This window comes from Sinocyclocheilus anshuiensis, unplaced genomic scaffold (genome assembly GCF_001515605.1).
Source record: "Sinocyclocheilus anshuiensis isolate Anshui unplaced genomic scaffold, SAMN03320099.WGS_v1.1 scaffold455, whole genome shotgun sequence".
Taxonomy (NCBI): Eukaryota; Metazoa; Chordata; class Actinopteri; order Cypriniformes; family Cyprinidae; genus Sinocyclocheilus; species Sinocyclocheilus anshuiensis.
Window position 1 is genome coordinate 182,035 of NW_015552560.1, and position 12,828 is coordinate 194,862.

Here is a 12,828-nt window from a genome sequence, read left to right on the forward strand (position 1 = left end):
AAAGCATGATTATAAATGACAGAAAAAATATACAAATAGCTCTTTATATACAGTGTGAATGCTTATATATAATAATAACCTACTGGCCATTCTTCCAGGGTACTCCCCTGCCTGCAAGTTTTAAGAATGAATGGATGGATGTTTTCAAGGTATGGATGTTCTACTACATATCTCTATTCACGATGGTTTTTATTTAGAGGGGAGTGAGGAATGTAAATATAATAAGGAATGTGAAGTGTCTAAAAGCAGCTCAGAAAACTGAATGTTAATTTTAAACCAGATTCCTTCTGGTCAGAACAGGCGTTTCAGGAGATTCCACTGTGGAACAAAGGTTTTTTTGTTTCACTTTATGTTTTCCATAATTCTGGTGAGCAATATAAAATGAAACCATTGTTTCCCAGCTGCGCCCAATCTCACATTCTGCACCACTGTGTCTGTCTGATTTCAATCCTACAGTGTTCATTGAACCCAGAACAATCCTGGTATAAAACTCTGGTGAAAATAGTACAGAAATCATGTTTGCGCATTACCTGCCAACTATCAACTTGATGGTATTTGTGAAGACGCCATTCAAAGCTAGTGTGAGAGATACTGCTGCAAAACAGAAAAAAACAAGAGACAGGCAGATTAATAATGACCTTTTTACCTAGACAGAATTCACAGTTAAATGACTTTTCCAATCTGATATCAGCCTTAAACCATCCACTATCATTTGTCCTAAACAGCAATGGTTGCCTTCTCAACTGATGTCTGTTTAATACTTATCTCACTGTTGCAGAATTGCAGTGCAGAATTAACTTGTCGAAAGTCTCATCTGAAAATTCTTGTTAACTGTAAACTTTAATGGCACTGGGCGTTTTTGAATTTAAATCATGTATACAAATTCAAAATAATGGAGAGTAAGTAGACAAAGATAATTAATCCTGTGCATTAATCACCCTCACTCTCTGAATCAAAGCCATTATGCATAACTTACTGTATCATCTCATTAGGTCCTATTAAAAAGGGAAATGCCTGGCCAAATTGGTTGACAAGGATTCCTTGATTTAATTGGCCTTATCCAAATGTCACAATGAGTAAAGGAGATGACTTGCGAGTGATAGCTAATCAATGTTCCCTATCCGTCAGTCACTTACACATTGTGTTAAATTACTGACACTAGGGGTCACACTTGGGAGCCCCAAATGCCTCTAACATAATTTGGGAGCTATATGCCTTGAAGTGACTCCGATTCACTTTTTGGTGTTCTTCCCGAGTTGAAGATCCACAGAGACGTGACATCGGGTTGGTGCATTCCTTTCTGCGGGCGCCTGCCTGCCTCCACCCTTAAAGCATATGTGGCTGTAATAGCAGTGAATCATGACACCGTGGGTGGAAAGTATCTGGGGAAGCAGGACCTGATTGTTAGATTTCTGAGAGATGCAAGGAGGTTGAATCCTTCAAGACTGCACCTGATCCCCACTTCGGATCTCTCTGGTCCTATAGTCCTTGCAGGGAGATCCATTTGAGTCAAGCTCAGTACCCTCTCTGAAGATGGTGTTGCACTTAAATGAGAGCCCTCCCCCTCCCTGAGGTGGTAATGCACGCTCCAGAGTGTTCCCCAGGTTTGATGAACCCAGGACATTTCTTCCTACTTCCTAGCACTTATAAGTGAAGGAATTTACTTCCTTGCCCATTACTTGTGGTATGCCCTTTTCAGGTGAGCCCTTGAAATCTGCCTTAGTCTTCCATATGTAGTGACTCCCTGATGGTGATCACATATAAAGTATTTTTCCACTGTTCAGTTTACCTCTTGGTGAACCCTGTTTCTTCCCCTGAACGCAACCTGCTCCGTTGCCAGTCGCTATGGCATAGCTGCATTTGCTTTTTGGCACACGAAAGCATGCCAGTATCTGTGCAGCCAACTCTCGTGACACAGTTCAGTAGTTGTGGCATTTAGTATAGGGACCCCTAGTATCAGTAATTCAACACATCTTCGAAATGACTGACAGATAGGGATAATCTTGATTACCGTATTGTTCCAAACATAAGACTTTATTGTTTTTATTTCTTTTTCTTGGTAAAAATGGGGTCTGAAAAATGGGGTCATCTTATATTCAGGGTCTAGACTTTTACATGTCAAAAATACCTGCAACAATAGGTGGTGTAAAATATGTGTAAAACAAGTGTGCTCCCCAGGACTGAAGTGACCCACTACTGTTTATTGTTCTACTGTGTTATGCCATCTAGCCCAGTGTTTCTCAACTGATAGGTCGCAACACAAAAGTGGATCACGGAGTTGATTAAAGAAACATCAAACCTTTTTCTGATGCAAGACCTTTAGTTTTGAAAGTAGACACAGCAAGAGCGTGTAAGTGTTTTGCTTAATACCAGTTTTCTGTTTCTGTCATTTAGAATACATATCTGATACTAGGGAGGATTAATTCATTTACTACTTATTTTATTTCAAACTTTATGCTGATTGTGCATGTTGTTCGCAAAAAGACTTTTTGCTACCTGTTAATTTGCACTTAAGTGGCAAACTCTACCGCAGTAGGTTCGATTTCAAGCCATTTGTGTGCTATAGGCTTTGCTGTGGTAATTAGAAAGGTGTGGACAGCGACTGTAAGAATATTTAAAACTTGCTGTATTTACTCAAGTGGGTTAAGCTGTGTATTTACAGGTGCATCTCAATAAATAGAATGTCATGGAAAAGTTCATTTATTTCAGTAATTCAACTCAAATTGTGAAACTCGTGTATTAAATAAATTCAATGAACACAGACTGAAGTAGTTTCAGACTTTGGTTCTTTTAATTGTGATGATTTTGGCTCACATTTAACAAAAACCCACCAATTCACTATCTCAACAAATTAGAATACTTCATAAGACCAATAAAACCACGTCTGTGTGTGGTGGCTCTTGATGCCTTGACCCAGCCTCAGTCCAATCCTTGTGAAGTTCACTCAAATTCTCGAATCGATTTTGTTTGACAATCCTCATAAGGCTGCGGTTCTCTCAGTTGGTTGTGCATCTTTTTCTTCCACACTTTTTCCTTCCACTCAACTTTCTGTTAACATGCTTGGATACAGCACTCTGTGAACAGCCAGCTTCTTTGGCAATGAATGTTTGTGGCTTACCCTCCTTGTGAAGGGTGTCAATGATTGTCTTCTGGACAACTGTCAGATCAGCAGTCTTCCCCATGATTGAGTAGCCTAGTGAACCAAACTGAGAGACCATTTTGAAGGCTCAGGAAACCTTTGCAGGTGTTTTGAGTTGATTAGCTGATTGGCATGTCACCATATTCTAATTTGTTGAGATAGTGAATTGGTGGGTTTTTGTTAAATGTGAGCCAAAATCATCACAATTAAAAGAACCAAAGACTTAAACTACTTCAGTCTGTGTGCATTGAATTTATTTAATACACGAGTTTCACAATTTGAGTTGAATTACTGAAATAAATGAACTTTTCCACGACATTCTAATTTATTGAGATGCACCTGTAAGTGAAGTCAGTGTGCTGGTGCAGAAGTGTCAGCTTTCGTGTTCAGCCCTCCTCGTGTGAAGACCGACGAGGTAAAGACCTGTGGCTCTACCTGCGAAACTCAACCGAGCAACGACACAGACAATGCACAGTAGTATCTTTCCTTTATTATACTTACTTACCTTTCCTCTCTCCACCACTTTCAACATGTGCTTCCATTATATTCCTGTTGTCTCTCCACAGAAACTCTTTTACACAACACGCAGGAGACGGAGCAATCATGCTAACCTGTGTCCTATTCACACTTCTTCTATTGCACCCCTTTCTTTTTCTATGGGCCTCTGGAATTGTCAGTCAGCTGTCAACAAAGGTGACTTTATTCCAGCCTTTGCTACTCAGTCAGCTCTTAGTCTCTTAGGCTTGACTGAGATCTAGATTAAACCTGAAGACCATGCAACCCCTGCTGCTCTTTCCAACAACTTCTCTTTCACCCACACCCCCATCAGGTTGGGAGAGGTGGGGGTACTGATCTCCTAATTCCAAAAGCTGGAAATACATGACATGCTCTTATTACTTTAACAGTACTTTCTTTGAATGTCATGCCGTTACAGTCACACTCCCTGTAAAAATCCACATTGTAGTTATTTATTGCCCTCCAGGTCAACTGGCCAACTTTTTAGAAGAACTGGATATGCTGCTGTCCTCATTTTCTGAGGACGGCAGCCCACTAGTACTTTTTGGTGACTTCAACATCCACCTTGAGAAGCCACATGTTGCTGACTTCCACTCTCTCCTAGCCTCTTTCGACCTTCGGCGGCTCAACATCAGTTAACCAACTCCACCTCATATTTACACGCACCTGTAGCACAGATAACATCTTGGTCAAACCCTTGCATGTCTCGGATCATTTCTTTATTACTTTTAATCTACATCTACTGTACTTTCTTCCGCACCACCAATCCCTCTTCCAGGTTTGTTTAGACAAAACCTAAGGTCTCTATTTCCTTCTCAACTTTCCTCTGTGGTATCATCCTCTCTTCCCACCTCCACACACTTTGCATCATTAGATGTGAATTATGCCACATATATGCTATTTTCTACACTAACTAGCTGCCTAGACAATATCAGTCGTATTTCCTCCAGATCAGCACGTGCTACTCCCTCCAAACACTGGTTAACTGATGTCCTCGGCGAGCATCGAACTAAACTCAGGGTAGCGGAGAGAAAATGGAGCAAATCAAAAAATTCAGCTGATCTCAGCAAGTATTAGTCACTGCTATCTTCATTTTCCACCAAAGTTCACACTGTTAAAACTACCATCTTCCATAAGATCAACAGCGCATCAGAGACACGCAAACTCTTCAGAACATTCAATACTGTCCCCCTCCACCACCTCCCACCACCTCTTTAACTGCTGATGATTTTGCTAATTACTTCACAAACAAAACCACATCCATCAGCAGTCAGTTCTCGGCTCTACTCACCCAGGAGCTCACAGCAAACACTCATGAAGCTGACCATCTTCTCTACTCCTTCTCGTGTCTTACAGAAGATGAAGTCTCTAAACTTATCCTCTCCAGCCACCCTACTACCTGTCCTCTAGACCCAATCCCCTCACATATCCTACAAGCTATTTCCCCTGCACGTCTGCCTTTACTCACACACATCAACAACAACTTCTTCTCACAGGCATTTTCCCACCGCATTCAAGCAGGCTTGGGTAACCCCACTGCTTAAAAAAATCTGCTCTAGACACCTCACTTGTTGAAAGGTAAAGGCCCATGTCTCTCCTCCCTTTCATAGCAAAACCACTTGAATGCATTGTTTTCAACCAAGTGTCTTCTGTCCTCTCACAGAAGGACCAGCTGGACAGTAACCAATCTGGATTTAAAAGTGGACATTCAACTGAATCCGCCTTGCTCTCAATCACTGAAGTGCTACGGAGTGCAAGAGCTGAATCCAAATCTTCGGTTCTCATTTTCCTCTGTGTATCTGCTGCATTTGACACTGCTAATCATCAAATCCTTCTGTCCACCCTCTCATCGCTGGGCATCACCGGAACTGCACTCCCCTGGTTTGAGTCTTGGGTCCTTCAGGGTGGCTTGGGGAGGAGAGGTATTCAAATCCCATCAACTGGTCACTGGGGTTCCTCAGGGATCAGTTCTTGGGCCCCTCCTCTTCTCTATATACACTACATCACTAGGACCCATCATTCAGACACATGTTTTTTTTCTACCATTGCTATGCTGATAACACGCAGCGCTACCTCTCATTTCAACCAGATGATTGAACTTTACCTGCCTGGATCTCAGACTGCCTGAAGGACATTTCAGCATGGATGAAAATGCATCACCTGCAGCTCAACCTGGCAAAGACAGAACTTCTCATCTTCCCAGCTACCCCATCAGTACAGCACCAGTTTACCATCCAACTGGTCTCATCAAAAATAATCCCACCGAGTTCGGCCAGGAATCTTGGGGTGATCCTTGATGATCAGATGACCTTTAAAGATCACATTGCAAAAACATCATGATCATGCAGGTTTGCACTACACAACATCAGGAAGATCAGACCCTTCCTAACAGAGCATGCAACACAGCTTCTTGTCCAGGCCCTTGTCATTTCTCGGCTGGACTATTGCAATGCTCTTCTGGCTGGATTTCCAACATGTCCAGTCAGACCTCTGCAAATGACTCAGCAGTACGTCTTGTTTTCAATGAGCCCAAGAGAGCCCATGTCACTCTGCTTCACATCTCTCTGCTTATTTTGTATATTTTTAAATGACTGTGGTGGCTCATACCAAATTAATAATTTAATTGTATTAACAAGAACTAGTTTGAGACTGCTTTTCAACCTATGCTGTGTCAACCTTTTTTGGTATATATATATATATATATATATATATATATATATATACACACACACAGTATATATGCTCATATAATATTGTCCTCTACATTAAAGTAAATGCCACTTGTTTTGATATTGTGTTACCTAATGCACATGCATTCATATTATTTGGAGTGGTTTGGTGGTCTCTTACAATCAGGGTCATCTTATATTTGGAATAATATGGTACTAATGTTACTTCTATCCCCTGGTGGAGGGAACTTGAGTAACAAGCTAAAGTAATAAAAAACCAAAATTGCTTTGCCAGAAAAAGAGCTGAGGTTTGCTGAATTGCACATATAAAGAACCAATTACCTTAGGGAAAAATTATGTAATGAATCTTGTCATTTTTTCCATGCCCCTATGCTATATAACTGTTGTATTCTTTTTGTTGTGGAGATTCTCTCTGACTGGTATTTTGTCTGTTTGGATCAGGCACATACAGAGGGGGTTGCTTTGGGGGCTCAAGCCCCTGCCCTTTTTCCAAAATTAACCAAAAGTGCCCCTCTCTCAACAATTATCAACAATAATATTGTGGTCAATAAAAAACACATTTGAATTATAATTATTACGACAATGTATACAAAGCATTAACGAATGGCTCAAAACTCAGAAAATACCTGTTTATTTTTACTTATATCGGTCAGTCTGAGACGTCATTGAGCACCTGCCCCTTTCCCCCTTGATGCCAACAGTGCCCTTTTGTCAAGGCATTTTTTTTTTTGTAATTACACGCCCTTTTGTGAAGGCCTGCCCAATCTAAATATTAGTAAAATTAATGAATAATAATTTAGCCGTAAATAAAATGATCTACATGATGAATTTTCACCTGACAATCTCATCCGTGATGATCACTCACGTTCAGACACCTTGTTGTGTCCCAATTCGCATACTATCTGTCCTAAATAGTATTTGAAATTAGAATTAGTATGTCCCAAATCGTTGTATGTTGAAATGGGTATTCAAAAGGTACCCGGATGGTTTACTGCTTCCGGTAGAAATTCGAAGTGAATATCCCGTGCACACTCTAATGGCTAATATTGCCCACAACACATGGTGGATGAGCGGTGGACGCAGAATCAACGGGGAAATCGCGTGGTGGCGGGACGAAGGTGGTGTACAGATGTTAGAGCATTAAAGAAGACGTGCTGTTCTGATCTAGAAGCGCTTTTCATTAACTGTAAGCTGTTCTATTCGCCGCGGGAGATTCACTCGTTCATTCTCGTGAGTATTTACATTCCTCCGCAAGCGCACGTGAGCTCAGCTTTACAGAAACTGCAAACATACTTGGCAATAAAGCTCTTTCTGATTCTGATGAGGATTCGATTAGAACTACAAACACTTTTTCTTCACAAAATGAGTACATACTTTTAGGGCATAGTATAAGTAGGCGAATTGAAGTAGCGCACTACCAGGATACATTTAATTACATCCGCGCCTGCCGGTAAGTGGAGTTCTCAGTGGAGCGTGTGCTTGTATACTTATATTATTAAATTATTATTATTTACAAGAACGATGTGAAGAGAGCATGCACAGCTGTTGTTTATATTGCTGTGTGTAGCCTGGGGAAGTAACCTTAGCTGTAGCAAGGAGCTATAATATTTTTGTTCAATATTTTCCTAATGACAATTTTATGATTGGTTTATAAAGGCTACTATGAAAACCTTTTTCCCATTTTTATAAACAGAATAAGGCAGGAAATATATTTTTATAGTTTCTATACTAAATCATGTCAATCAGTACTGCATTATTCATATAGTTTATTTATTTATTATCTGGAGATAACTTGAAAAACACACATAAACCATATGTTTTCGCAATTGTGTGTTTATTGTCTTCACGTTTCATCAGTAAAAACGTTTCTACTTTTTATTCAGCTCAGCTACAGCGATAGCCGAATGCTTTTGTCCATATTAGGGTTTTCCTGCACGTCATAAGTTATTACTTCTATGACTCTGTTTTGGACTTTCTGCATGAGAGCGCCCTCCGGCTTCGAGTATGAATGAAACATTTGAGTGTTCAGTGCTCCTGATATTCACATCTCCTCATTTTGGATTCGAATAAATTATCAGGTCATGCATAGACTATCGATACAGAATTTAAATTTAGATTTAAATCTAGAAACCTCTACATGAAAACACCTGCCAGAATAAATTGCGGGGGACAAATTACTGCACATTTTGTGGTAGTTTCAAAGTGAAATGTCCAATGAGTGGCGTTAGAACATGCATTCAATACGTGACCATGACATGTCTTTATTACGTTGGTACAGGCAAGTATGGCTGCATTGCTTCAGGTACATATTAAGGTGGTTCAGAATTCAAATGTTTGGTGAGTGTCACTAAAAGTTAATGCTCTATCATGTTGGAAATACCCCCACACCAAACCCTAAACCTACCCAATGGTGTTACCGAATGCAAAAGTGATTTAAAAACACATTCGCTGATGCAATGGTGCTATTTTTACTTCCTTATACATGGGATTGAGCTGTTTTGTTGAACTGTAGTTTCACAGGATTTCTATCATAGTGCATCACCTCACAAATTCAAAGCCGTATTGCATGAGCTACCGAGCAGCAGTGCATTTGAGTTTTGCAGAAATGTAGATAGAAGCATGCATTCCCAATGAGCCTGGGTAGGTTGTTTTGCTTTTTTATAAAAATAAAAATAATTTTGTTCAGTTGGAAATCTTACACTTTAATTCTAAAGTGAAAGCGTCTGCTTTGCTCCATACACAATCTGCATGAGTCATTTTTCACATGTGGTAACGCAGAAATTTAGCGGGAGCGGGATTAAGAAAATGCAGGGTTTTCTCAGCAGGGTTCTATTTTTTCTAATGCTCTAAGTTTGTGTTCATCTGAATAATGAAAGTCATATACAAATGGGATAGCATGAGGGTGTACAGGATGGATATTTTGTTCCACTGTGCTGCATTTTAATTGTTATTGTATGCACTAAACAGATGCGTTTGACCAGTGTTGTTGCGTTTTGTTTTGTTTTCTACCTTTAACCAAACCTTTGTATGTATGTGTCAGCACACAGAAGAGGACAGCACAGGTCACATCCAAGCATACCTGTTTATTTACAGGAGCAGAGCAGAGATAAGTGAGCATATGCGGTAAGTATAAGCGAGATGGGTAATCAAGTTGACTTAGCTGATGAGTAACAGTCCTTTGTCTTTGCAGGTAGCAGAAGAGCATCACGAAGGGAATAGTAGATGTAGAGGACTAAACAAGGATAGACGACAGGTTGTTAGTTCAGGTAGGTAGCCAAGTAAGTTGAAACACATGAGGTAACAACAAGAACAGACGATGGTGCAGGTGCGCTGTATTAGAATTTCGGTGATTGTGATTGGGTAGGCAAACCTGAGGAATCTGGCGTTGGCTGAATAACTCCGTGACAGTATGTCTGTCTGACAAAACATTTTATAAATTTTATTTTTAAGCAGTTTCACCTTTTTTTTTTTGCAGAGTACTTTTACTTTTTTTTTTAAACTTGCGAACAACTTAAAGTTGTACATTTTTATTTTTGCTCAAGTATGTTTTTGGCCAGATACTTATAAAATTTTCACTGAGTATCTGTACTTTCTTACTGTAGTTTTTTTTTACACCACTGCACTAAAGATCTTAGTCCGAGTGATAGTGTTCAAAAGAGGCATGATGTCGTCCGACTGTACATGTGTCGCCAGAGAAAAGCCAAGAGTATAAATTTAAAAGTGTTGCCACAGACACTTTGGGGATACGTTGCCAGTGACAAGTCTCCAACATGTATCTTAAGACAGGTGCGTATAGGGCAATTTCTATCACAGTCTTGTTCCCATACATTAGTAACTGAGATGGTTTTGTGTTGATTACACAGAGTATACAAGGGATAAGTGGCTACAATAAGGGCATGAGATTAAGAATGCTTAGGTTCTCAGAGTCTTAAGTTCCCAATCGTCTTCAATATACAATAAACAACAATATTGCACTGCACAAAACACCAGTCACTATAATTAAAACATCACATCCTCATGGATGCTGCAACACCAGATTTGCCAGTTCTTGCGATCAGGGCGATCAGCTATATTTCTTGTCTCCCTGTAGCACTGTCTTATGCTTCTTACATTATGGACATTGCAGTGTTTTGCTCTGGCCACATCTGCAGTCCTCATGCCTCACTGTATCAGATCTATGGAATATTCAGTCAGTCAGAAGTTGTTGAATTGAACAGTCAGAATTGTCTCTTTACTGTTAAAATTTTTCATAAGTTTGACCTTTGCATACTGTCAGGATAAACACACTTGGACGAGAGGTCAGATGAAACCAGGCAAGTTTATTTTAACATAAATGTGCAGCAGTGAAAAAGGTGAGCAAATAAGCAGATGACAAATTATAATAGTGATTACAAACTGAAGAAAGTCTTTCACTTCTACAGGCATCAGCATGGCTGTGTACAAAATCACCAACATACCCACCACCAAATGGACAGCCATTTGTAGTGGTGTCTGAAACCATAGTGGACATTATCGAATGCACTCATTCAATCCCATAATGCACCACAATAAGGAGTGTACATCCGATGTGCACTCAACAGCTAGAGAATCCCCATAATGCACTGTGAGGGTCATGCAGAATGAATTCCCCCGTCTTGGCAGAAGATGGCGCCTGCAGCCGAATCAGCCGTCCATCCATCCATTCTTCAAACTATGTGTCCAATATCATACATGTATAAGTTTCTTTTTAATGGATTATTACATAGTTTAATTGAGGTATACATACTAGTTTCCATGACATAGTTCAAGTGAAATATTTTAATTTCTACTGGAGTTTTCTAATGATTATTAAAACGGCAAGTACAAACTATACAAAAGCGAACTAATGTAGGGAATAGTGAATGAGAGTATAGGTATATACCCTTTAAACTTTACCCTGACAGTTTCCATGGCTGTGGGTAGGCCCTTGAGGAGTATCAGCTTGCAAGCCTTGGAAAATCTGTCTACAATCACAAGTATACAGGTTAAACCATCGGAAGGTGGGACATTCATAATGAAATCCACTCCTATGTGTGACCAGGGACCTTGAGGAACGGGGAGAGGAAAGAGTTTACCAAATAACGGGGAACCTGGAGATGGCACATTCCTGACATACTTGGACGTACTGCTTGATGTCAATAGCCAAGCCTGACCACCAGAAGTGATCTTGTAGCACCAAGAAGGTCTTTTTGGTCCCTGGGTGACCAGTGCTTAAAGAGGAGTCCGCAGAAAGGTGTGACACTGTCACACAAGAGACATGTTTTACCGCTCTATTTATTGCAATTATTTTATGTATAATAGAGTTTTAACTGGTTTACATGTTTTCTTAAGTAAATTTTATTCCTCTTAACATTTTAGAGTGTATATGTCTTTAAAAATTGTATGGTTGGCCTGCCATGTGACCAGTCACGTGACAGGATACAGGAACTGTATAAAGAGAGCAGCATGCCAAACGAAGTGGCTACTAACAGCTACCAAACACACCTGGAATGTGGAGTTTCCTTTCTGTGGACTTACCTTTCCAGATTTACTTGCAAGCTTGTGAGATTATCACTCATTTTGGATTGTATATACACTGGTGGACTCACTTTGGGACTTTTTCAGTAGTGATGGGCAAATGAAGCCTCATGAAGCACTGAGGCTTTGCTCTGACTGTTTCGGGAAAAGATTCAAAGCTTTGCGAGCGTCAAAAATCTTTGCCATCTGGTGGTCAATAAAACATATAGCCTGTGAAAATAGTGTGTGTGTTTGTTAAAATTCTCTCTCTGATAAAATAATTTACCCATTAAACTGTGGCATTAAATGGCAATATGAATATCAATATGATGTAATAGAAGAGTAATGTACATATATGAATTGCATATGCCAAATATATATTTTTTTCTGAAATAGTTTTTATTCTTCATATTACTTGTATGGCTGGGTATTTAAAAATGTAATTGAATAAGTCTGAATGAAAACTTACTCGTAAAGTAAGATCTGGGGTTTCGAACATTCGCGCTTTGAAGCTTCAGTGTCAGTGTCATAACATCACTATTTTTCAGCACTCTAGAATTCTTGGACTGTTTTTAGGGTATGGTGCAGAGAACTGTACGCTTTTAACAGACTGAGTTTTCCTGGTTTTATTGTGTTGTTTTAAAGTCCCGTGAACTTTGTAAATACACTGTTCTTAAATGTATTTCTGTTTTATGTCATTCTTTTAACGCATATAAACCTCTTACACAGTAAAATTTGACCCCATTTTAAACTTTGTAACCCAGCCTGTTAGGCTGATCGTTACATTTGGTGGCCCGTACGGGGAACATTCAAGATTTTAAAGGGGTCATATGATGCGATTTCAATTTTTCCTTTCTCTTTGGAGTGTTACAAGCTCTTGGTGCATAAAGAAGATCTGTAAAGTTGCAAAGACTAAAGTCTCAAATCCAAAGAGATATTCTTTATAAAAGTTAAGAGTCAACCACACCC

At 39.7% G+C, this 12,828-nt stretch overlaps 1 protein-coding gene across 1 annotated transcript in view; it reads right to left on the bottom strand.

Annotated features, from left to right (window-relative positions):
• The window catches only part of LOC107664704 (phospholipid phosphatase 4-like), a 148,062-nt gene that overhangs the window by 35,464 nt on the left and 99,770 nt on the right, over window positions 1-12,828 (bottom strand). Inside the window, exon 4 of the mRNA XM_016455351.1 lies at window positions 531-594. Within this exon, the coding sequence (XP_016310837.1) occupies window positions 531-594 (64 nt within the window). The remainder of the gene's footprint in view (window positions 1-530; window positions 595-12,828) is intronic.